This window comes from Natator depressus, chromosome 6, assembly GCF_965152275.1.
Source record: "Natator depressus isolate rNatDep1 chromosome 6, rNatDep2.hap1, whole genome shotgun sequence".
NCBI classification, from domain to species: domain Eukaryota; kingdom Metazoa; phylum Chordata; order Testudines; family Cheloniidae; genus Natator; species Natator depressus.
Genome location: NC_134239.1, coordinates 29802211 through 29829475, shown reverse-complemented (window position 1 = coordinate 29829475; position 27265 = coordinate 29802211). Strand labels below are relative to the sequence as shown.

At 40.4% G+C, this 27265-nt stretch overlaps 1 protein-coding gene across 1 annotated transcript in view; it reads left to right on the top strand.

The window, feature by feature from the left end:
* OTOG (otogelin) overlaps positions 1-27265 on the top strand; it is a 165346-nt gene that overhangs the window by 18030 nt on the left and 120051 nt on the right. The window contains exons 5-15 of the mRNA XM_074954907.1: positions 4692-4784; positions 5178-5332; positions 7057-7175; positions 7600-7805; positions 9240-9370; positions 11242-11348; positions 12338-12447; positions 13183-13308; positions 14465-14573; positions 18400-18446; positions 19550-19695. Coding sequence (XP_074811008.1) covers positions 4692-4784; positions 5178-5332; positions 7057-7175; positions 7600-7805; positions 9240-9370; positions 11242-11348; positions 12338-12447; positions 13183-13308; positions 14465-14573; positions 18400-18446; positions 19550-19695 — 1349 coding nt within the window. The remainder of the gene's footprint in view (positions 1-4691; positions 4785-5177; positions 5333-7056; positions 7176-7599; positions 7806-9239; positions 9371-11241; positions 11349-12337; positions 12448-13182; positions 13309-14464; positions 14574-18399; positions 18447-19549; positions 19696-27265) is intronic.

Sequence of the window (27265 nt, the reverse complement as noted above, 5' to 3'; positions counted from 1 at the left end):
TGTTGCATTCAGATATTGTTGAAACAATATAAATCTATTTATATTATATAAATATAACATTTATTATATTAAAATCAATTCCTCAGGTGACAACTTCTAGATAACGTGACATTTACCTTACATACACATACGCTGAAATGTGAGAGTCCGCTTCATGAAAGTCACTGTGCCTAATATGGAAAAGGCACAGCTTCTTTCCGTAGACTAACTGTGAAGGTATTGTGGAAACACTTGCAGTTGAATGTGAACATTTTCATAAATAATAGCCTAAATTAGCCTCCTAAACATAGATTTAGGTGTCTAATTAGCAAAAGTGCTGAGTATCTAGCAGCAGCCGTTGAAGTCAATTATAGTTAATGGAGTTGCTAGGTCCTCAGCAGGTTTGCATATCAGACCATTTACTTAGGTTACCAAGTATGGATTTAGGCACCTATTTTTAAAAATCTTGGACAAAAAGTTGCTCCTGTGCTGAGAAATCTTATAGGTGCCAGCATAGGTGTGATTTTAAGCAAAGGGACTAATTCTTAAGAAGATAAAATCTTACAAAACAGAAGAAATTTGAAGTGTGAGCATTTTATAGTGAAACCTCTACTGTGATCAATAAACCAACTCCATGCAGTTTTAAAAGGTGGGATTCAGACTGGTTATGCTTTCATAGGACAATCCCTATATAGCCATAGTTCAGTTTAGCCCACATGTGATAGTTATTTAGAAGGGTTATTAATGGAAATTATATGCACAGTTACCTGGTGTACACATTTAAAGGCAATTGTATGTGCATAAGGGTGCCCATGCAAAACTTCTGGGTGTCATTTTTGAGGCCCATTTGAAAATCAGATCAAACTCCAATTAGAGTTTTAAAATGAATATGGTCTGTTTTCGTTAAACTTGAAATTTCTTAATTTCTGTTTGCTGTTGAATCTGCAGTTACTTTTGCTGGATCACTCTCACAGGATACCTTTCAGTGCTCATCTTTACTTCAGATTATTTTTTATTAGTAGAATTAAAGTTTTTAAAAGGAAGAACTATGTGGCTCATTTTATCTATAATGGTATTTGTACTGAAGTTCTCCAGTGCTGGCATAACAAACTGGGCACCTGCTATAGCAGGTATTTGTATAAAATTGGCAATGAAAAATATCAATAAAATGAACTTCTAGCTAAGGACAGGAAATGAGGCAGGAAAATAACATTTGAAATTAAGTTTACTGGTAAATTACTCTTGCTGAAGTCTTTAGCTTGCTATCTTGCTAAAGACAGCCACAGTAAAGTAATGGGAGTGCATCCTTTGAATGTTCCTTTCCTGGCTTGTCAAAACATTTTGATTTGTGATCTTAAAATTAGTCTACAGGAAATAGAATTCAGCCATTCTAGTAAAATAGTTCAGAATGAGCATATGGTGGTCTTCGTGTTTTTTGTATTTGTGTGCAGTGAATGCCAATATTTGGAAGAAAACATAATGCATGGGAGATGACTTGGCATCATAAAACATGGGTGCAAATCCTTGAAGCCTCACTCACGAGACAAGCCCATTGAAACCAATCACAGTACTTGCATGTAGGTTTGCAGGGTTGGGCTTCATATTAGTATTTCTAAGGGGAGTAAAAGTTCAAACTTTAAATAACACAGTTGTCCCTTTCAAAAGCTGAAGTGAATCAGGACACTCCATGATTTCACTGTACACACTGTTGATTGTGATTTGACATTTCAATCATAGAATCATAGAATATCAGGGTTGGAAGGGACCCCAGAAGGTCATCTAGTCCAACCCCCTGCTCGAAGCAGGACCAATTCCCAGTTAAATCATCCCAGCCAGTGCTTTGTCAAGCCTGACCTTAAAAACCTCTAAGGAAGGAGATTCTACCACCTCCCTAGGTAACGCATTCCAGTGTTTCACCACCCTCTTAGTGAAAAAGTTTTTCCTAATATCCAATCTAAACCTCCCCCATTGCAACTTGAGACCATTACTCCTCGTTCTGTCATCTGCTACCATTGAGAACAGTCTAGAGCCATCCTCTTTGGAACCCCCTTTCAGGTAGTTGAAAGCAGCTATCAAATCCCCCCTCATTCTTCTCTTCTGCAGACTAAACAATCCCAGCTCCCTCAGCCTCTCCTCATAAGTCATGTGCTCTAGACCCCTAATCATTTTTGTTGCCCTTCGCTGGACTCTCTCCAATTTATCCACATCCTTCTTGTAGTGTGGGGCCCAAAACTGGACACAGTACTCCAGATGAGGCCTCACCAGTGTCGAATAGAGGGGAACGATCACGTCCCTCGATCTGCTCGCTATGCCCCTACTTATACATCCCAAAATGCCATTGGCCTTCTTGGCAACAAGGGCACACTGTTGACTCATATCCAGCTTCTCGTCCACTGTCACCCCTAGGTCCTTTTCCGCAGAACTGCTGCCTAGCCATTCGTTCCCTAGTCTGTAGCGGTGCATTGGATTCTTCCATCCTAAGTGTAGGACCCTGCACTTATCCTTATTGAACCTCATCAGATTTCTTTTGGCCCAATCCTCCAATTTGTCTAGGTCCTTCTGTATCCTATCCCTCCCCTCTAGCGTATCTACCACTCCTCCCAGTTTAGTATCATCCGCAAATTTGCTGAGAGTGCAATCCACACCATCCTCCAGATCATTTATGAAGATATTGAACAAAACCGGCCCCAGGACCGACCCCTGGGGCACTCCACTTGACACCGGCTGCCAACTAGACATGGAGCCATTGATCACTACCCGTTGAGCCCGACAATCTAGCCAGCTTTCTACCCACCTTATAGTGCATTCATCCAGCCCATACTTGCTTAACTTGCTGACAAGAATACTGTGGGAGACCGTGTCAAAAGCTTTGCTAAAGTCAAGAAACAATACATCCACTGCTTTCCCTTCATCCACAGAACCAGTAATCTCATCATAAAAGGCGATTAGATTAGTCAGGCATGACCTTCCCTTGGTGAATCCATGCTGACTGTTCCTGATCACTTTCCTCTCATGTAAGTGCTTCAGGATTGATTCTTTGAGGACCTGCTCCATGATTTTTCCAGGGACTGAGGTGAGGCTGACTGGCCTGTAGTTCCCAGGATCCTCCTCCTTCCCTTTTTTAAAGATTGGCACTACATTAGCCTTTTTCCAGTCATCCGGGACTTCCCCCGTTCGCCACGAGTTTTCAAAGATAATGGCCAAGGGCTCTGCAATCACAGCCGCCAATTCCTTCAGCACTCTCGGATGCAACTCGTCCGGCCCCATGGACTTGTGCACGTCCAGCTTTTCTAAATAGTCCCTAACCACCTCTATCTCCACAGAGGGCTGGCCATCTCTTCCCCATTTTGTGATGCCCAGCGCAGCAGTCTGGGAGCTGACCTTGTTAGTGAAAACAGAGGCAAAAAACATTAATGTTCCCTAGAAGTAGAAGAGAACAGTACCTGTTTCCAGTGAAACCTTGACCTTATATTGTGTTTCAGTACATGACTTGTGAGTTATAAGTATGGTTTGTTTTTCAATAATTGTGTGAGCAAAAATATGCTTCTATCTAAAGACTGAAGTATTTTTAGAGAAAAAATAAGTAAAACAAAAAAAGGCCAAATCCAAATGCTGTACTACCTGAGGTTACTTCTTTCAAAGTTCAACTTGCCTGCTTAGCTCCAGTCTTTTAAATGACAATGATGCATTTATTTTCATACAACAGATATGTTATCAAACTTTTCTTCTCTGGATATTATAAACTATTTCTACTTTGTATACTTGTGGAGATAAAATTGACAGATTTGTAATTGGAGTTATGTACGGTTACTAAAAGTCAGTGATTTTCCAAGTAAGCTCAAACTTTGAAGGATAAAGATGGGCAAAATAGGCAAACCCATCAAAATGCCCATGCAGATATTTTGGCCCCCCAAAGCTGCATTTCAGGGTACTAATTTGGTAGTTAAATGCATATTTCTGCTTGTGTACCCATTACATCATACTTTGAAAATTTGGCCCAAAAGATTCTGATAGAGATCCACTCTGGATAAACCAAAATTGTCATTACAAATCAAAATGTTTCTGCTTTCTATACTGTAGTTTATGAATAGAAATACTTTACATAGAAAAGTTGGAGAGTATCAATATGGAAACTAAAGCATCTATCTCTGCTCTGATTCAGGTCTATATTTGTAAGATTGATTTGTGACTGGTACCCTTACAAGGTATCAGAAGGAATGGGAATTACTAGTGGCCTAGCAGTTAGAAATATCTAGACTCCATGGAGTAACAGGTTTGAATTTTGGCAGGGCTGACTTAGCTCTTCATCCATTTTAGGGTTCAGGGGTCTTTTAGATTCTAAGGTATCCTGCTATCCTTGTGTTGACTCCCAGATACTCCAGTGATAGATGGGTTACAAGTGCCTCAAGATGCCATAGCCTTTTAAATCAGAATATAGATCTTCTCTGGTGAATTTGGCATGCCTGAATTGTAGTGTATTGCGTGGTTCATTTGGCTCCAGTCCTCCATGCCATATGTGTCTGCATTCCAATCGTGAAGTTATTCCTGTATGAATACTGTTTGTGAAGCTCTTTCGGATCCTTCAGGTTGAAAGATGTCAGCCCATCGAGCCTTCAGATGCACAGCTAATACCCATTGGCTCACATGCAAGGCCTTGTTAATGTAAATTATTATCACACTTAGTTTTTAATAAGCCTTGTTTCTTTACTTAGGTGCAGTCATGTGTTTTAATGGAGGTGAATGTGTGCACAGAGAGCTCTGTGACTGCAGTCGATTTAATGCAAGTGGATCAAGATGCCAGACAGGTGTGTAGAAAAAAAATTCTATATTACAATGCAATCTGTCCAGGGTTGGGTTAAGAGTATACAGGCCCCACAGCCACAAGGACATCCTTCCTTTGTCAAAAGACATCAAAGCTCATAGTCACTCTCTGCCCGGTGGGCAGCCAGTACACAAGCAGAGCTGGAGTTGTACAATTCCTAGCCACTGCTTGCTTTCCTGCTGGCCTTGAGTTATGCTGAGACATAACTGAAGATTTGGAAGTGTTAGCTCATATCTACTCCGCTCTGAGTGTTGCAGGTATCCTGAAGTGGGACTGCAATCCCAAGGACAAATGCATTGTGTTTCTTAAACTTTTCTGTTCAATCAAAAAATAAAAGGTTAATGCTTTTCAAATTGCTCTCCTTTTGTCTCCCCAGTGCACAACACAGGTGCTGAAAGGGATAACATATGCCGAACATGGGGTCAATACCATTTTGAAACCTTTGATGGACTCTACTATTATTTCTCTGGGAAATCCACATATGTACTTGTGAGACAGAATGAAATAGATGAACAGAGTTTCTCTATACAGGTGGGAGACTGCATTTTTAAGTCAGTTTCATACTATCACAGGGCATACAAATAACTTGTGAATTTAAAGTGGAAAAATGATTTGTAGACAAGTTACAAGGGTTATCAATGGCATTTACATATATAGGCATGATCAGGTGAGGTGCTGACCACCAGAGGTGGATGCAGCACCAAATTCAATGGGGGCACTATACTAAACTCTTCTGGGACATGATCTTGAGTTATAGTCAAGAGGGGCACCGACCATCTGCCCCAGCACCCTCTGCCCCAGCACCACAATCCTAATCCCAAGCAAGCCCAGTGTGGAGTGGAGGGGAGGCCTGGGGATGGGGGAACTGGAGAGCGAGCCCACCCTGCACTCATACCACAGTGGCAGCTTCTGTCCTGTGGGGCTGGGCCTGGCTCCCCACTCTGGGTATTGTGACCTGGTGCATGGGCTCACAGTGCCACTCAGGTTTGGCACCTGTGCTTTCATGATTTCTGTGGGTGCGATTAAACATATAAACCATAGTTAAAGCTGCATGGTCAAAATTCCACTCACTCATAGTTGGCCCAGCTCAGTGAGTTCCCACAACTCCCAGTTGCAGTACTCAGCACCTCTTGGGATCAGGACATGTAATACCAGATAATCAAACTCATTTTAAATTCTACAATATATCTGTATTAGAGTTTCTGTAGTACCTGTCATTGCAGTATGTAAGCAGCACAGTTTCATAACAATGAAATGCATTTTTTAAAAACATCAAAAATTTTGAATATTAACTCATCTTTAATGGAAATAGAGCTATTACTGATAATATAGAAGAAGCTGAGCCATTATTGACCATCTTTCAGAAATAGTTCCATCAAATACATAATTTCTAACATAGTCTCTTAATTTATATCACATGCATTATTTTTATATATTAAAAATTTAAATAGTCTTTCCCACACATTATTTCAGCCACCTAATCCCCTGCCCTTTGCTGAGTCACTTCCCCAGCTTCCCACTGCACTGCCCATGAAGCGCAAACAACTTCTCCTTGCATGCAGCACCCTACTTCATTCTGCTTTTTCCTGCATCTTTGATTTGGTCTCTCTTATTCTTCTCCCTGCCCTTTATGCTCTGCCATGATACCAACCTTTGATCTCCTTCCCGCACAGGCACGTCACTGCTGTGTACTTCTTTTTCTGGGTTAGTGTACTGCCATTGTTTCCAGTGACTAAACTCTAGGGAAAGCAGTAACTTTCATTGCATCATTTTGTCAACTGCAACTCCTATAGTCACCAGTTCCTGTTAGATCATTGCATCTTAAATAGAATTTGCTTTGTACACTGCAAAATTGGGAGGATATGATCAGGCTCAGAGTCTGGAGAGAAGATGATGGCCAAATTAGTCCTGGTCTACCGCTAAATCTTAGACTGAAAAATTTCACACCCTATGCAACATAGTTAGGTTGATCTAACTCCTACTGTAGATGCAGCTAGGTTAATGGAAAAACTCTTTCCATCTCCGTAGCAAGTGTCTACACTACAGCAGCGTAGCTATAGTGCTGCATATCACAACTGTTAGGAGTCTTGGAGAAACCCAGGACTGAAGCCATGGTGACCAAACTATCCTGTTGCCCACTGAGATGATTGCTAAAAGTCATGATCGGGACTTTTAGTTGGTATTAGTTGGGCAGCATAGAGAATGTTGAGAGTGTTATTAAAATGTTACTTCTCCCCAATAATATCATTTGGCAGGTTAATAATGATCCGGAATGCAAATCTTCACCCTATTCCTGCAAAAGGTCCGTTAGCCTATTCTTTTCTGGAGATGAAGAAATAAAGTTGAGCAGTGAGGTCATCTACAAAGGATTTGGGTAATTACATTCACATTTATTGTGGTATGTTTTGTTTTTACACTGGACCAATTCTCATGACATATCAGTGTACATAAAAGCAACATCACTTATTGGCAGCTAAAAGGCAAATACGCCATGCATATTGATGGTAACATTTCTGCAGTTTATAAAGTAGTGCACTAGGAGAATGACATTTAAAACTATGTTGTGGTATTAGAGGATAAAATTTCTGCATTCATGTTTGGAGTTGGATGTGAATCTGATACAACTCCGTTGGCTTCAATTGAGTTACTCCAGATTTACATCAGTGTTACTCAAAGCACAGTTTCCCGCAAGTTCATAGGGAAGTCATTAAATCACTGAGTAATAATTCCTTTACATGGAGATTTTTTTCATTTAAAAATTCTTTGTTCTTTTGTCTTTAATTATACTTCCTTCACAGAGTTCAGTTACCTCGTGCTATAGGAAATGTACACATCCAAAAACTAGCTGGGTACATCCTAGTTAGACACCAGTATGCATTCACTCTGGCTTGGGATGGTACATCTGCAGTCTATATAAAGTTGACACCAGACTACTTGGGCAAATCACATGGGTTATGCGGGAACAACAATGCTATCCTGCAGGATGAGCTTGAGACTAGTTATGGTGAGTATTTTTACATCTTTGTTATGATGTTAATATAGGTTTGCTTCAGTTCACTTTAATTTTCCTCGTCAAAAATGAACTCCATTCAATGTAGTTTTTATGGTAGTCTTAATTGTCTTTAAAAGTAGATCTGTATTTGAAATTAAAATAAGATATTGTAATTCTTCTGTCAGGTGTTATCTGTAAGGATATCTGGGTTCAATATGGTCTCAAGGTTTATGGTTGGGGATCCCTTTCAAAATAAACTAAACATTTGGCTCAGGCACCCAGCTAGAACTGTACTCATACTTTGCGTTCTAGGAACCTAAAAAGTAGATAGGTTTTTACATTTGGCAGTTTTTACATTTTCCCTCCTCTCTCTCTAAGTGCACAAGGAGTCTCTGGCAACCTGAAAATACCACAACTATTTTGGGAGGATAAGTCAATAAAAATTAAACTTTAATTTGTAATTAAAGAACACCACCAAAAATTCAAGTGATGTGTCATTTCATTTCAACCAAGATTTTCACTAGTGATTTCAGACCCTCGGTTTCTGGGCACCCAACCTGAGACATGAGAGGGTCCAGATTTTGAGAGGGTGGTTGGTTGGTACTATTTGAAAATCAGGCCTTTTTAAAGTATCTCATGCTGAGAACCCCAAATCACTAGTCACTTTTGAAATTCTTGCCCTTAAGTTTTTTGTGTCCCATTTTCTCCAAAAATAAAAATGGAGATATTATTTCTATACCTTTAAAGTGGGCTTTCAAGTTTAATGGCTTATTGCAGAGTGCAGCCCTTAGCTGCCTTCTCCCAGCTGGCCCTTTAAATTACCTCACCGAGCTCGACGAAGAACGAATGGTCTGCCAGAGTCAGTTTCAGCCCTTACCTCAGGGTACACTTTATTGGTTAAACCAAAAACGCAGGCAAAAAAACATATATAAAATACTTCCTGTGCCGAACATGGCTATAGTTCCCACAGGTATTTCCCTCACCTCTCTCAGACATTCCAAGTCTTTGCCATCATCCGGGGACTCCTAGTTATTCTCATTCTCCAGGCCACCTTCTTGGGAGCTTCATATAACTGGGTTCTTTCCCTTAATCCATGGTCTTCTGTAGAAGACTTCCTGCTCCCTGCGGCTCTCACTTTCCAGGTCATTTGCCTGGGAGACACCAACCAGCTGGGCTATTTCCAGAGCTCCAGGGCCTATCACAGGGCCTCCCTAACCAGCTGAGATCTTGCTGGTCATGTTACGGACCTTCAGGCTATCAACTTCACCTTGCAGCCTCAGATGGGAGGCCACTGATTAGTCACAAGTGGGGCTGACCCAACTCTTAAAGAGATGGCCACTTTGACATGGTTGTTAAGATCTGAGGTTCTCGGATGGAAGAGGCTATACAAATGCAGTTATTGTTCTGTGTCAAACTGATGCTTTAATATTTGTGTATATTTCTTAGGAAAATTGACTGAAGACATTGCAGAGTTTGTAGAGAGCTGGAGGGAAAATCGTCCACAGGGCTCACCTGACTGGGATAACTCTTTTAACTATGAGCCACCCTGTTTGACCCAAAGCCAAGACTCTTTACAGGTGTGAATCAAAATTAATGAGGGAAATTAACAGTCTGTAATTCTTATAGGATCTTGGTCAGTGCATCTAGGAAGAATAGAGATGCTGCCCAGTGTGTCCTTTGCTACAGGAATGCTGTGGTGCAGAGCAGGACTCCTCTCTGCAGGCTGTGAGGAAGGGGGTGAAGAGAGACTGTGAAGCAGGAGCACACTGCAAATCCCTGTTTGCTATTCCTACTTTCTGCTCACTGCAGCTTATGTACTAGCTGGCTGAGGGGTTAGATATGTTTTTTGGGGGATATGGTGTGTAGTGCAGGCTGGTGTGTTTAAATGTCACCTTTCCCAGCTCTCAAGTGTTATAGTGAGATTTTAGCCTGCCTACTTCTATGGGAGGGGTGGGGGACAGTACTGGGGTGGGGGAGAATTGCTTCTCCTACCATCTCCTTTCCCTCACTCAATACTCAGAGTGCAGGATTTGGTCAAAAACCTTCAGTACCAGGTGTGATGTTTATGTTAGTGTCCTTTGGTTAGTGTCATCTAGTTCCAGGGTACATATTTTTTCCTGACACTGCCTCAGAGACATAGACTATGCTTAGTTAGAAAGGGGTTTGGAGTGGTTGATGGAGTGGTCCGTTCTTGTGCTTTTTTCATCTGCCTTCTCTTTTAAGTTTGTAATGTAGACCTTGATCTTCTGGCACATTCTGCTGTCTCATCATAAGAAAAGGTGCAGCCTGGAAACCAGGCCAGTGGATTCCTCTAGATCTGGTGCCAAAACAGCTGCTTAAAGAGATTAAAGCACTTCTCTTCTCACTGGGGACCAAAATTTCATCTCTGTAACCAAGGAAGTAAAACTCCGGTGACATTCTTGAGCAATATTTTTTCAAGTTGTACCAGTGAAATGCTGCAAACCAAAGGGCCAATCCTGGAATCTTTCCATAGGCAAAACTAATTTTTTTTTCTGAGAAAGGACAGAAAGAAATAGCCCTTAAGAAGACAGAAATGAAATGCATCATAGATGGCAGCAACAAGGGTTTAGCTATTACCCCTTTTGCCCACCCCAATTCCAATATTTTTTCCCTCTACATGATGTGCTTTGGGGAAGGCCTCCTCCCCCCCCACCCTGATGAAATATTTTGTACTGAAGCCAATGACAGATGACTTGAGACGTCACATTTTGGTTGTGATGCATTTTATTGTATATTTTAATTGACCTACATGCTGGGTGTCTGCAGTGAGGGGATGCTGGAACTTGCTCTCTAGGTTGACAGAACCAGAGTGTATTGACCCTTGGGCATGTTGTGAAGCCTGAAGGTATATTTGAGAGAGGTTGGCTGGTCCTTTCAATTCAGGGCGGGAGGTGTTTGAAGCCTTTATTGATGACAGGTAAATGTTTAAAATTTGCAGAAGTTTTTTGTGGTGGTACGTGCACTGAGCTTAGAATGGGCTCTACCAGAACACTGACTACAACTTTGTGTGCATTCAGATTGAGCTCTAACCCAGGGTCTAAGGTTCTCATCTTGGTCCATATCCAGTGATTGTGCAGACAGCACTGAGGAGTCAATGTGACAAGCTTAGGATGGAGAGCAGCCTTGTTGAGAGAAATTTGGGGTCCTGGTACATCATGTTTCCTGCCCCCCCCATTTCACCTCAGTTACAGGCAATTTTGTGGGGGACCCTGAACTAAGGCCCTGGTACAATTAACCCCTCACTCCCTTCTTCCCTCTCTAGTCAGCCCTGATGGAGAGCAATATGCTACAGGCAACTGCTTTTAATTGTTGAGAAGAAACTGTTTCCTAGCCTGAGCATTCCACATGTTTTGCTTTTGCACCATGTGCTATGCTGCTTATGTTTTTAAGAACATTCCTTTCACAGCAGCAATCTCTTTCTTTTTAGAAGGCATATGCTCTGTGTAATACACTACTACGGCCCCCATTTGAACAATGTCATGATTCTGTGAGTCCTCTTCCTTTCATGGCCAGTTGCACCAATGACCTCTGCATGTAAGTAAGCATTTTTTGATCATTCAAAAGCTGGGAGATAACACATTTTCTTCTCTTCAGAAAATATATCTGACCCTTCAGTGCATGTCTTTTCTGCATAACACTTTGTATCTAACAGTTCTTGTGATGTAATAAAATGGGCCTGGTTTTATACCCACATACCATCACAGATTCAGTGGAGTTATTCTTAGTTTCTCTGGTTTAAGTGAGAAAAGCCTGAGGCCCAGTAACTTTCAATGAATTTTAAATTACCCAATTTATCTGTCCTCGAGTGTGTATGTACTTTACTATATATGATATGCCATTAATCAGTATGTTCTATTCTAATGGTGCAGGATTGCTGCATCAACAAACAAATAAAAAAAATCTTCCACAAAACATTTGTTAGTCCGACAAAGAGAGACAGTCAATGATTTTTAAAAAATCTACACTCCTTGAAGATTATTTTGTCATCTGGCAACCCGATGCATTGTTTGTCTGAACTGTTCTGACTGTGATTTAAAATGTAAGATTGCTGAGGCAAAGACAGCCTTTTGCATCCTGTACCATGCTGAGCACATTGATAGCACTCTTAATGCTTTCCTTTTGTTCCCTTGATCTTAATAACTTTTCTGAGAGAATTTCTTCTCTTTGTTAAAAATCAAGAACCTGATTCTAATCTCCCTCTCATTACTTTTACATTGCTATAAAAGTGCATTGATTATAATGGAGTTGTTCTTGATTTATATCAGTATAATTAAGATCAGAATCAGGCACCGTGTATATTGATAAGTAGTCTCCCAAGCAGTGTAGAATGTTTTATTCATTTAAGAACTTTAGGTTATTTAACCAACACAGTATTTCAAAATGTTATTACTTATTAGTATAAATTCAAATACCAGAACATACATATTGTTGAAACAATGCAAGACTTATTTATGAAGTTATGGATGCATACTTATATGATTATAGGGAGAAAGTAAGGTCATGCCAATTTTTATTTGTATAAGGTCAGCAGCTGATAATGCAACTTGGTGTCGAGCATTAACTGAATATGCTAGGGCCTGTGCTCAAGCAGGAAAACCCCTTCATGGATGGCGGACGCACTTTCAGCAATGTGGTATGTTGGCTAGTCACATACTTTAAAATATTACCCAATAGCTGAACTTTGATGAGAGAGTTCTGCACATCTTTCTTTCTGTTATGGTTCAGTGTGCCTTCCACAGACAATATAGAGCTGACTGCGCTTCAGTGCTAGATGAACTTCACTATGTCTAATTTTTGCACATTTCGTCTGTCCTTAGGAAACTTTCATTATGAAAGGTTCTATATAAATGTAAGACTGTCATAAATTATAAAAAGAAAAGGAGTACTTGTGGCACCTTAGAGACTAACCAATTTATTTGAGCATAAGCTTAATAATTAATAAATTGGTTAGTCTCTAAGGTGCCACAAGTACTCCTTTTCTTTTTGCGAATACAGACTAACATGGCTGTTACTCTGAAACCTATAAATTATAAAGCATATTTTTTTAATTACTTAAAAATGTTTTAAAATAAATCATCCTGTTAGAAACATTGCAGGTATTTTTAAGAAGGTTGTGAATCTTATCTATTGTAAACTTTCTGTCTCAGATATTGATTAATACTCCTTTGATTTCTGAAATATAAAATTTGCAAGGACTTAAAAATGTTTTATTCAAGTAGCACTTGGATAAACCTTCACAATTCAGTACGTCAGATTTGATATGTGAATTAAAAAAAGTAAAATATATGAAAACAGTGTGAATAGTATTATCTTCCACTGAGGTGGTAGCATAATGCCTTTTCATTTCTCAGCTTGTTTCATTTTTCAGTTATTACCTGTGAAGAACATTTAATCTACAATGAATGTATCGACTGTTGCCCAGTTTCATGTCAGCAAAAAACACAGTGTATTGACAGTGAACTTCCCTGTGTCGATGGATGCTACTGTCCAGATGGTAACACAGCCTTATTTCTCAAACTTGTTTTATCCTATGGCTAAATTTGGCCTTCAGATATGTGCATGAGCCTTGGTGAAACCAATGGGAACCAGGCTGGGGAGGCAATCTGGGGATCTAGGCACACACTCGCATGGGGGACTCATCATGGCTGCTGCCTCAACAGGGAGAGTACTGGGGGGGCCCTTCTCCCGCACTGATTGAGCCCTTCCCACTCTTGCAACCAGTAGCCAGGTGGAACCACCCCTGTGCACTGGTTTGCTCTGGTGCTGGTTTTGGAGCTAGGCAGCTTCCTCCCTGGTTCTAGTGGCTTCTGCTCATCTCTCTGTCTGTAGACTCAGGCAAACATCATGGCATTGGTTACACTCAAGTCACATTTTCAAGCTCTCTTTTGCAACCATGAAGGCTAGAAACATACATAGTTATGTTTTTTTTTTTTTAATGAAAGCTGAGATTCTGCTGATGCTGGGACCTGGGGTCCTAGATGTGTCCCTATTTGTATCAAGTCTATTTCTTAACTTGGCCTTGTGCACATACCTAAATGCAAAAATCTTGTCCTTATTCTCCATTTGCTACTGCCAGTTATTGGATATGTAACTCTGTCTGGAAGGGGACAGATGAAACAGAGTAGTGATGTTCCATGAATCTTAAAAGTGGTGCCCCTCAGTAATTCTCTGCTGGTATGTAAGTGTAATCATCTCTGTTATCTGCTTAGTTTCCAGTGGGTTATTGTGCTATGGGTTCTAGTACTAGAATACTTATAATTTAAATTAGTCATTAAAGGAACAAAATACACAGCAAACAGTGAATAAAATGTATGGCTAAAGGCCAAGAGTGTCAAACAATGAGTGCTTGCCATTAAGCTCCAAGAGCCATAAGACACTTAAATAAAGCAGTGTGACTTTCAGAGATACTGAACTTTAACCAGCAGCTCCCAGTGACTTCAGTGTATCTCCAACAATAAAGGGATTAAATCTAATATTTAATTATATATAATTTTTTTCTGCAAGATGAAAGAAACTTCAAGCTATTCTAAAATATTTACTCCGTAGGGCCATTAGTTTTATTATTAGAAGTACTAGTTAGGTAGACAAAGCTCCAGCCACCATTAATAAAGCTCATTCACATTTATTTCATGTTGGATTATTCCTTCTAGGTCTAATTTATGAAAATGAATTATGTGTCAAGCCTACAGAATGCCCATGTGATTACCATGGAAATTCCTATAGAACGGGCTCTGTAGTTCATGAGGAGTGCAATAACTGGTTAGTAACTTCCCTTTTCATACTGCATACTTCGTTAATCATTTGATCATGAGACAAAAAGCCCCTTCTTACATCCCCTACTTTTATGAAAATACAATCAATTTGTCTATAACATATTTTGTCTGATTATGGAGGGGCAGTGAATGAACTTTTCTTTCCGCTTATGGAAGGCAAATAGAAAAATAAAGCAGATAAATGTTAACAAATTAAATAAACTTAGACATTTTTACATAATTGCGTCTTATTTTCTGTTGGGGTAAATTGGCACAGCTCTATGGGCTTCAGTGGAGTTGTACCAATTTATACTGGGATAAAATTTAGCTCAAACCCAAATTCAGATAATCTCAAGATAACTCAAGATAAGTGTCAGACAGCTTGTTTTAGAGTCTAAAATAATCTTCTCATTTAATTTCTGTTGTGTTGTCAACACTTCTTTGAATCTAGAAATTCCCTAGGGACAGGCAGAATCTGAATTTGGATGGTAGATTAAATATTAGGATAGTGAAACTGCTAGGATAATATCAGAAAGAGTCTACTTATAGGGTCAGATGATAATCTTAGATGGGGAAATTTATATAATTATAGAATCCTTAAAGTTTCACAGACACTTACGCTGGGCTCACCATTCTTTACTGTGATCATTAATTCATTTCGCAGCTGCCCTCTGTGTTTACCAATTGCATGACCTGTACTTGGTGATTTATTAATCACCTACACAAGGTTGGATTTTTCAGAGCTGCTGAGTACCCATGCCTCCAAATGAAGTCAATGAAAGCTGCAGTTGCTCAGCTCCCCTAAAATCCCCTATGTCACTAATGTACCAAATGCTTTTTTTAACAACAGTATTATCGCATGCAAAAATAATTTCTATCTCAGAGCAGAGACGTCTGCATTTTTCAGCCAAGAGCCAAACATATTACTTTAAAAATGGCAAAGGGCCACCATGAGTTCTTTGGGGCAGATTTTCTGCCCAGTTCTCTTCCCTTTGTGTGCTCAGGAAGCACAATGGAGTGGAAATCATGTCTCCTGCAGGGGATTTCCAGGTACGGAGGAGTTTTCCTTGGACACTCATTCAGTATAGCTGGTTCCTTCACCTCTACCTGCAGCCGCCGGTGCAGCCGGTGTGTGTTCTTTTGGGGAAGGATTATGGCTGGAGCAGGCTGCACTCTAGTAATCCCCGTTTAGTGTATAGTCCCTTGGGGACTATAGCCAGCTGGAACAAGATAAAGCAGCCTCCAGGCTACTCTAACCTGGACTTGGAGCCATAACTGGAGCCATAACTGTTTTTGGTTCTCAGTTTTTCATCCTCTCCCCAGCCAAGGCTGTGTAGGGGAGGGGAACCACTCTTTGCTAAATATTCCTTTAGGCTCAAGCAGAGCCAAATCAGCTTCTGTCAGCTCCTCTTCAGGCTCCCACAACCTGGGAGGTAAGTAAGCAACGGAGCAATCCATGGGCCTCAAATCTGGGTCTGTAGGACAGGAGTAGCCATGTTCCAACCCGCCACTTGGTAGCCTGCTGACAACTGCCTACCCAGGACCTATGAACTCCAGTTTGAGGCTCTTCCTCTGAGGTCCTATTGGTGGAGTGACAGAGTAGCTGATTGGCCTGCTGGTCCTACTTAAGCCAGCAGCAGGAATAGGAAGTTGTCTGAACAACTGGGATCCATGCTGTTCTGGACTGTGTGCCTTGTGCTTCCTGCTCCTGCTCCCCTGGCTTGACTCCTGGCATCTGACTTGTGGTTCTGATTTCCAGTTTGTCTCCTGCTTCTGAACTCCTGGTATCCTGACCCATCTGATGCTTGACTTCTGTCTCGTGATTGTGGACTCTGGCTCTGACCACGAGGTCTGGCCGCCCACTACCCTGCTGTGACACAACAAGAGCTACTCCCCTCCCCCTGCAATCTAGGAGGCAGCAAGCCGGGGAACTGCTGAACAGCTGTGGCAGGGAAGGGACAAGAGCTGCTCATGAAGTTCTGGCTCATAATGGAGCTGCTTCTGGGCTGCAGGAGAAGGAGTGGAAGACAGCTGGGGAGGCAGTGTCCCCTAGCTCCTTCCTGTAGTGACAAAGCTGATTCAAATGCTTCATTTAAATAATTGCAAGGCCTGGCTTGGGGAATGCATTTTCAGTTTATAATCAAGACCATATTTTAACATTGTGAAACCTGAGGGCCACAATTTAGAGCTTCAAGAGCCACAGGTTGGACACCAATAAAACAAATCATTCTGTGGTGTCGAGCACAAAAATATGAGATTGTGTTTTAATAAGGCTGATTAGAGAAACTTGTTTCTGCTGTTCTGGTAACTCTGGTATAGCTGGATTTCACAGGTCTTATGGGAATTACATCTGACACACTTTGAAAGCAACAAGACTAAATCAAACCATTGCCTTTTTACGTGTACTGTAGTCTGGAAGGTGGAAGAGTCTTAAAGACATGTCCGGTGAGCAGACAATGCAAAGTGGTGATGTATAGTGAGATCTGTGCTCAGGGATCTCTTCCTTCCCTCATTCTTGTAGAGATGTAGATGTTTGAGATATGAGCCACACCACTTTATAGTTACAGTACAACCTGAATATGCTTTTCCACAGAGAAGCATTAAGTAGACTGCACATCTTACCTTCAAGGCCAAAGGGAAGATGTTCTCTCTTTGACAAAATCAAATTGTTCTGATGAGCAGGATAGATACAGGTTTCATTTTAATAAAATGAAAAATTGAACAGATTTCTATTTTTTTTTATAAACCTCTGCTACAGAAAAAAGACACCTTCAGTCTTTGCCTTAACATTGGTTCCCTCTTATTGCTGTAGTGTTATTTACAGATTGCTGTCCTTAAAAATGATGTTTAGAACTTCTATTTCATAAACATGTTTGGTCATGTTCTTGCATACCATAGGCCTTGCAAAGTGACTTCACTCCCCCTGCCCCCCGCCCCCGCTTCTTCATGAGTTGAAAACAGGACGATTCTGAACTGTAATGGCACTCCATAACTGCACCAACTACTGCTTTCTGTACTGGAAAAAAACTGCTAAGGGAGAGATCCATGATGCGGGATACAGCATGCACCATGATAGCAATAGCATTTAAGATGCAAGGCCTCCTATTTTATCAAGGGTGGAAGGCATGTTACGGAACAGACAAGTATCTGATACTTCCCATTTTTTCTTCAGACTCGTATATTCAGAAAAGTCTCTCAGTGTAAATATTTAAGGGGTTCTGATGCTGCAGAGAAACATCTTGTGAGTGAGTCTGAACAAAAATCTTCGAAAGTGAGACTTCCATGCCTTCTTCCCTAAAACTCAGCCCCCTACAATGCAGTCCTTTTATTAACAGAATTGATCCATGTTGTTGTTGTTGTTTTTTACTAAGGAGAGGTGATCAAGTTCAGATTAAAAAAGAAGAAGAAGGGAAAAAAAAAAGGAATTGACCTGAACTTCTGTATCAAGCACATCCAACAGGTTCAGATAAAGTCTGGATAAACATCCACATTTTCAAGTGACTTATCCAAACTGAAGCTCCCTGACCTTTTGAGGTTCATTCATCATTAGTTTTTATAATGATCGTTAATGAGAGAAAAGCAAGACTAATCCAAGATTTTGTGGGCCTGTATGCAAAGTAACAGATGGCACTTCTTTCAGCAATCTCCCCACTTATAATCAAGTCCAACCATTGCACACAATATCTGAGTCTGGGCACCTTCTGCTATTGCAGCACCCCTCCACCCCACTTACTCCTTTGGTGATGTCTCCCTGGAGCAGAAAACCAGGAGGTGGAGCTGATGGACAACCTTTGAATTTTTTTTAATATGCAACTTTTGATTTTTTTTTTCAGTACTTGCATTGGAGGAAAGTGGACTTGCACAAATCTTACCTGTCCAGGTATGTGTAAAGGACCGGGGGTCAGGTACCTCATAGATTCCAAAACATTATGTTAGTTTATAATAGCCAATTGTTACTTAAGGCCAAATTCTGCCCTGAGACGTATTTTAACAAGATTTCCTATTGTACAACATGTGTGTCTCTTTATATAACTACAGATACACATACACACCTATACACACATTGTAATAGGTATTACAATGACCTTCATAACAGCCATCTTCATTTTTCTGTTCAGCTAGATAATGCCCTTCACAATACGTTCACTGAGTGTTGTTATAGGCAGAGCTGGTGGTACCATCTTTAGTTTATGCTGACCAACACTTCCCATTATAATTTAAACTGTTAGAGCTGAAATATTTCATGCCAGATGTCTTCCTCAGATGATTTGTTTTTCCAAGAACATGAGTAGGGAAAAATTCATTCTTTTGACCACATTAAAAGCATTCTTATAGCTGTTTCATTGTCAATCTCTAGCACTACTTGCTTCGGAGCAAAGACTTAAAATTTGGCAGTGGGAGTTGCCCTGGTGTGTCAGGAATTAAATTTTTGTTGTTCCTGGGAAAGAAAAAAAATCCCAAATCTGGCTGAATTATAAACAGAAAACTTTATTTTAATGTTGGCGTTTAACTTTTGAATGCTTGACTTTGCAACCTTAATGGTCCTTTAACACAGTTTTTTGTGTATAATAACATATAAAGAAATAAAAATAATCAAGAATCCAAATTTTACACATCAAATTACCCACCTGTCTTAGGGTTTTCTGTAATGCTCACCACTATGGTATCTAAGTCCTGACAGTTAATAGCCTGACAAACCTATAGAGCAGTGATTATCAATATTCAGTGTTGGTTTGCAGTGGATCCCAGGAGAATTTCTAAGATCAAGTGTTCATATTCTAACCGCTTTATGGGGGCTCGGTTAGTGCATTCCCTGTCACTAACACTTGAGTACAGCACATGAATAACATTGTTAATCAGTCATTAAAGTTGTTCGATCTATACCAGAGTATTTGAATCTTACAGTAATAATAAAAGTTGTAGAGTATTTACAACAAATACTTGCTCCATAATAAAGGACTTTATCCTTTTTTTTAATATCAGCTGAATGCTCTGTCTCAGGAGACATTAACTTCATGACATTTGATGGGCGCAAATACACTTTCCAAGCTACCTGCCAATATATTTTGGCAAAAAGCCACAGATCTGGCAAGTTTACAGTGTCTCTGCAAAATGCTCCTTGTGGACCGGTAAGCCTTAATGCTTTCTAATTATATCTTATATCTTCTATTTTCTGTTACTGGAGTCAGAAAAATCTGTTCAATATGGGGGGAGGGGGAATCCAAAACCAACTACCTGTACAATGTAATACTTTAAAAACAAGACTGTAGCAATGATTTTCTTTAATTAATTTATGTTTAAAGGTATTTAAATAGATTTTTTTGAGGAGGATTGTGGAGAAAGCCTAATACATCTGCATCCAGAGAGAGTAAGAGCTGTGCCTTGGGATCTTGATCCAGGATCCATTAATCAAAAGCCTCTCATTGACTCCAATGGACATTGGATCAGGTCCTGGGTGAGGGGGGAAAATAGAAAAGATGTGCTTACTCTGAAAAATAAATGTTGGTATCTGATTGTCCTGGAGGCTTCTGGTTGTGGTGGGCTCCTCTCTCTCTCCAGGTCTGCCATAAGCACATAGCAAACATAATATAGCAGTCACAGAATACTATTACCATTCTCAGTGCATTGGGTAGGGGCTTCTCATTTTGTGTGCTTCTTGTAACTTGTAAAGAATTTTAGCTGTGGTGTTTGGAAAGCTGCATAAAGTTGTGGGGGCACCTGTCAAGAGCGTTGATGGTGGTGAACTCCCTCTAAATCTGTGTGTGTGTGTGCGTGTGTGTGTGTGTGTGTGTGTGTGTGTGTAAAGTATGGCTGAGTCTAGGAGTTCTGCTGTCTTAGGCAAATGGCCAAACATCTGCCCATCAGTCTGTAGTCACACACAAAAGTTGCATGTCTGTTCTACATGTGTGAAGCCAGTCCTGTGTGTATGTATATCATTGTAACATTACTTGTGCTGATGAAATACAGTACGTTGGACAAGGTTTTTATTACCTTCATGATATCTTATACAACCCTGATTAATATAGTCAGCTGGAGCATTTAACCTTGTGTTGTGGTCTTGTTAGGCCTTGCGATGTAAGCAAAGTTGGGTCAGGTCTGTACTAGTTTTCCAAGGAATACCTAGTTGCTATGGGAAATGGTCACAGCACACATAAAAGATATTAGATAAAAACATAAATACTCTTGCTGAAAGGGTGCAACATAACTCTACTTTATTTCTTAGAATTTATGACAATAACACAAAGAACCCCAAAACGGAGAGAGAGAAAAAAGGCTGTTCCTTAAGGCAGAGCCGCACAACTCACCCCACCTTGCCATAAGCTGGCTCTTTTCAGACTGACTCCAGTCACACACTTTACTCCAGACCCCTCTAGCCTGCAGATGGGATCATGAACCCCTTGCCCCCACCACACATTCTTCAAGTGATAGCTTGTAATTCCAATACATTCCTGAATACACCACATTTCTGAGTGTCCAACTTCCTTTTTTTGGATGGTTGCCTTTCCACTTACTTCAATAGGTGCTATATACGTACACCCAAGGGCAGAATTTGTCCAGTACTTCGCATCTGTTCTGAACTAGTGCTCCAATATTGGGTCAGGGTCACAATGCTATGGCAGCTGCCATGTCTGAGACGAGATAAAAAACTGAGCTGCTGGCCACCTGTTCTAAGAGTAGAATAGGTTAAACTTTGTGTCCTGGCCAGATTCCAACTTGGGTAATTACATTCGGAGTCTGATTTTGTTCTCACTTAACTAGTTTAAATCAGTAGCAACTCTACTGATGAGTCTGAACTTTATATAAGCTGCACAGACTTTATTATTATTTGCTATTTGTATTCCGACAGTTCCAACAATGTGCTGGCACTGTTCAAAGACAGTCATTTCCCCTGCAAAGCTTACAGTCCACTGGAGTTACCTCTGACTTACACTGAGTGAGATCCCAATCGGATCCTCTGCCCTCTATTTTCCTTTGTAATTCCATTTGCCTATAGTATTCTCCTTCGCTTTCTATTCAAAACTGATGTGCATTTCTAAATAGTCACTGTGTTTCACCCCTGAGGGGGCTGCATTGATTACTATCTGTAAATCCGGAAGTGTTGCTGACTCCAGTATTATAGTCTGAAAGAAAGCTCAATCCTCATTTTTAGTGCAATTAAAAAGGGATGTAACAAAAAATAGGAACATAAACGTTAAAGATTACATATGTCTGCTTCTACAGGGTTTGTAGAATCGACCAAACTTGAGAAAGAGGGATATATTGCAGTTGTGTCCCATGTTGCTGGACTAATGGCTAGCAAAATGGGATCTCCTGAAGAAACGCTGTCAGCAGTTCAGTTAAGCAAATTGAGGTGTGATGGCCTCCCTGTTGGCTGGCTCACCAGGGAGTGAACCAGGTCATAAACTGCTACAGCTTGAGCTCTATAATTGGGGGGTGAAACAACTCTCATCCTATGTGTATTGGGACAGAGAGGGAAACTCATAACATTTGCTCATCAGTAGGTTACAGAGGCTGAAGCCAGATTAGGCCAGTTTACAGTGTCTTGGCTAGAGGGAGCTGTTTCTAAAGATGTTGGCAATAGACAATGAAGGTCTTGGTTCAAGTTTCTGTTATAATATGCAAGATGCTCATTATGGGCTTTATTCTCCACTCCCTTGGAGCACTCCCTTGCCTCTGTGCAAAATAAGCAAGAACTTGGGCCTTGCTTGCTTCGGTGGCTTTGTGCTGCTTCTACTTTGTAATGTGACCATAATGTTGATGTGTCTGACCTTCTGGGGTAATCCTTAGACTGCAGACAGCCGTGGGAGCTGTTCTAACATCACCCTCTTCTTGACCGCAGACACAGGGGTTGTGCCTAATTTACCTCTGTGGCCTGGTGATTTATAGGTGCCAGAATAGCCTCTTGGGGCAGTAAGCAGCCAGGTGTAAATTGGAGCAGCCATCAGGCCATTCTAGTGTATGTTGGGACCCACAATCAGGTCCAAGATCAGGGTCACTCCCACAAACTTGTGTCTTGTGCTGAGTCCAATCCAGACGATCTGTTTTCATGAATCCAAAGTGGGTGTAAACTCTACTGCAGGTATAAGTGAGTGGAGAGTTCTGAAGATGTAGGCTACTGGAAAATCAGGACATATGTGGTGTAAATCAAGAGTAACTTCACGGAAGTTAATCCAGACACCATCGGAGTAGGGGTGTGAAGCATCCATTAATTTGCTTAACTGTATGCCCCCCACTTGGCAAATAAACTGCTTTACACTAGGGAACATTCAACATGTGTTTCCCTTATAAGAAATAAATCTGATTTGTAATCTAAAAGATGTGTGTTGCAGAAGCTCTTATTTCTCAGGTTTCAGAGTAGCAGCCGTGTTAGTCTGTATCCGCAAAAAGAAAAGGCATACTTGTGGCACCTTAGAGACTAACCAATTTATTTGAGCATAAGCTTTCATGAGCTACAGCTCACTTCATTGGATGCATACAGTAGAAAATACAGTGGGGAGATTTATATACACAGAGAACATGAAACAATGGGTGTTACCATACACATTGTAATGAGGGTGATCAGGTAAGGTGAGCTATTACCAGCAGGAGAGTGGAGGGGGGTGGGGGGGGAACCTTTTGTAGTGATAATCAAGGTGGGCCATTTCCAGCAGTTGACAAGAATGTCTGAGGAACAGTGGGGGGGGGGGGGGGAATAAACATACCTAAAAGTTGCAATTCTTCAACAAAAAACTTCAAAAACAGACTCCAACGAGAGACTGCTGAATTGGAATTAATTTGCAAACTGGATACAATTAACTTAGGCTTGAATAAAGACTGGGAGTGGATGGGTCATTACACAAAGTAAAACTATTTCCACTGTTCCTCAGACATTCTTGTCAACTGCTGGAAATGCCCCCCCCCCCCCCGGCTGGTAATAGCTCACCTTACCTGATCACTCTTATTACAGTGTGTATGGTAACACCCATTGTTTCATGTTCTCTATGTATATAAATCTCCCCACTGTATTTTCCACTGAATGCATCCGATGAAGTGAACTGTAGCTCACGAAAGCTTATGCTCAAATAAATTTGTTAGTCTCTAAGGTGCCACAAGTACTCCTTTTCTTATTTCTCAGTGACCTGAGATTTTTGGTCCCTTTTTTAAAAAAAATGACTATTACATTTTTTTCACTGATCAGTCCCATCACATTCAAGCAGATTAAAAAATGAAGAAAGAAAATACCTGAAGAGATTCCAGCCCTTTGAATCACAAAGACACTAGTCAGCTTGCGCCTTAGAGCTGGTGACATAAACAGTCATCAGGCAACAAGTGGTTTCAGAATGATGTGAAATTTTGTTTAAGCACTTTTTGGAAAGTGACTCAGGAAAGTGATAGGCACAGCTTAACCTTATCTGAGTTTCAAGTGACAACATCACTGGCTTTGTAGTTTGTATGATGAGGGATTCTGAATATAAGAATTTTTGTTAAGTGTCTAGTGAGAGAGAAAGCAGTTCATGTGAAAACACTTGCCGATAGTTGGCTGAGGCAATGTTATGAAAGAAACAATTCACTGAAACAGAGAATTATTGTCAGGTAAAATTTCTTCTATAGAATCTTTGGTGGAGATAGCAAACCTTCTGCAGAACAATGTTCGTAGTTAATAAATATTAACACATTATATGGCTACAGTTTGTTGTACGTAGAAGCTGGGAGGCATTATTTGCAAGTTTAGGACCGAGTGTTCAGCCAATCTCTGAAAATATGTCTGAAGATTTTATGGCACAGCCATTTTCATGTGCAACATTCTGAATTTACATTCACAAATAAGAACAGCCATACTGGGTCGGACCAATGGTCCATCTAGCCCAGTATCCTGTCTTCTGACAGTGGCCAGTGCCACTCAGAATGAATGAACAGAACAGGCAATCACTGAGTGATCCATCCCCTCTCATCCACTTCCAGCTTCTGGCAGTCAGAGGGGAAAGACACTCAGAGCATGTGGTTGCATTCCTGACCATCTTGGGCAGTGGTGGGCAACCTGCGGCCCATGGGCCGCATGCGACCTGTCTGTAATCTGCTGGCAGGGCTCGAGACACTTTGTTTACATTGACCATCCGGAGGCACGGCTGCCTGCAGCTCCCAGTGGCCGTGGTTCGGCCAATGGGAGCTGTGGGAAGCGGTGGCCAGCACATCCCTTTGGTCCGCGCAGCTTCCCGCAGCTCCCATTGAACTGGAACGGTGAACCGTGGCCACTGGGAGCTGCGGGGGGCCGTGCCAGTGGATGGTCAACATAAACAAATTGTCTCGCAGTCTACCAGCAGATTATCCTGACAGGCTGAAGTTTGCCCACCGCTGATCTTGGGTAATAGTGATTGATGGGCCTATCCTCCATGCACTTAACTAATTCTTTTTTTGAATCCAGTTATACTTTTGGCTTTCACAATATCCCCTGGCAATGAGTTCTGTAGGTTGGCTGTGCAGTGTGTAAAGAAGTACTTCTTTTTGTTTGTTTTAAACCTGCTGCCTGTTAATTTCATTGGGTGACCCTGGGTTCTTGTGTTATGTACAGGAGTAAATAACACAAAATCATTAAATGACATGATCTTAACATAAAAATTATTGAATACATTTTTATTAATTCAGTGAATATTGTCAATAAGTCAACATGAATAATATTAATTTTTAATGCTGGCACCATGACCATGCTATTGAAACATTTTGTATCCAGTGTACACCATTTATATTGGCTTAAAAATGGGTTCCTACAAAACTGAGCCCATTCTGAACCTCTTTATAAAAGAAGAAGTTAAATAACTCAGTCATGAAATGAATTTAACTTGTTTTAATAAAAATAGAAGTTTAAAAATAGGAAGATAGAATTCTGAAAGGCCAAAAAAGTATAATTTAAAAGGGAGAGACTGCTTTCACTGCATCTACTTTAACTATCATTTAAACATGCTTACCAGTACTGCACTAGTAGGAATATCCCATTCATTTCTTTCCACCAGTAGTTTTCTGCAACACAATACATAGCTCCATCTTTCAAGGAAGAATGTTTAAAACATATTGTTTTCAAATTACTCTCGTTGTTCTGTTTACAAATCATGGCCCCTGCAATGAGCTCTGTATGGATGGGCCCAGTACCCATGCAGAATTCTATTGAAGTCACTGGGGCTCCACATGGGTGCTAGGATCGAGCTGCAGGTTGGATTCTAAGAAGATGATACATATGTTAGGTTACACATTTACAGCTGAACAAACAATATACAGCAAATCGTTATTCGATGAATTGAGCCTCTTTTTCTGCTGGTTGAGACCAGATCATTATTTCCTCAATTTTTGTGTTTGAAATAACTTGATAAAGTTTTTGCTATTATTTGTAAATTCTGGATAGGTCACAAACAATTAGCTATGATAATTCAATACTTGATATTTGGGATTCTAGCCATGTTGGTTAGTTGATTAGTCACATAAGCAATACGGTATTGTTTCAGTTTCTTGATTGGATGAGAGTCACTCTTATAAACAAGAGGGCATGAAGAAGCCAGCCAGGCTTTGAAATAACATGTACAAATACTGAACTGTGTGTGGAAAATCATCCTTTACATGCACAGGTATTTAATTTGCTTGTGAAGAGGCATGTTTTTGTGTGTACAGATATGTGTCCAGTATATGTCTCTATCAGTAATCCAAATAGTTGGTAGATCTGAAAAAATATTTCAGCAGTTGTGTTTTTTTTAACTGCCTCTTTTAGGTAAAATATCACTGCTGGTGCTTTTTAGTGATACAAGGAAGTCCTTGAATGCAATTAGTGTTCCATATGAATCTGTTGCAAATCTACACTTTAATGGTGTTGCATGACCCCATAAAACAAATTATGGATGTGAGTTACTGGCAGTTGCTTTTTCTAGTAACCTCTTAACATTCAGTACCCTGACTTCTGCCTTGCTATTTGTCAGAGGAAACAGTGGACTGGGGGTGACTCGTCTACACCTAGGCACTGATGTGAATATTTTAAGTTCATTTCCTGAATCATGTCTGCAATGAACATTGTCTGGATTGCATGTCTAGAAAATATGAATTCCATGTGCATTATTGTAGCACTTGATGTGTGCTTGGTGGAATAATAGTTGCAACAAACTTTGCAAATAGTTCTGTCCATTTAAATGATGTCTAGGCAAGCTTTCTTTTCTGCACTGGTTTTCAGGCACTATTTCTGATATCATTGGCTCCTTAGATTTGTTGTAATTATTTCTGTGTTTGTACAATGCTTAGCACAATAGGGTCCTTGGTTCATGACTGCAACTTTATAATAATCTTTTCAGCATCTGTTCATGTTTAGTTAATAAGCTTTTTCATGAGCTAATCAAATAAAAATGAGTCAATTACATTACATGAAGGCAGACAGCTAAATATTAAAAAAAAGTTATAAGTGCTTGTGTACAAATGCAAGACGTCTAAATACTAAGATGGGTGAACTTGAGTGCCTCGTATTAAATGAGGATATTGATATAATAGGCATCACAGAAACTTGGTGGAACAATCATAATCAACGGGACATGGTAATGCCAGGGTACAAAATATGTAGGAATGGCAAAGTAGGTTGCAATGGTGGGGAAGTGGCACTATATGTGAAAGAAAGCATAGAGTCAAGTATTGTAAAAATCTTAAATGAATCAGACAGTACCATAGAACTCTCTATGAACAACAAAATACTAT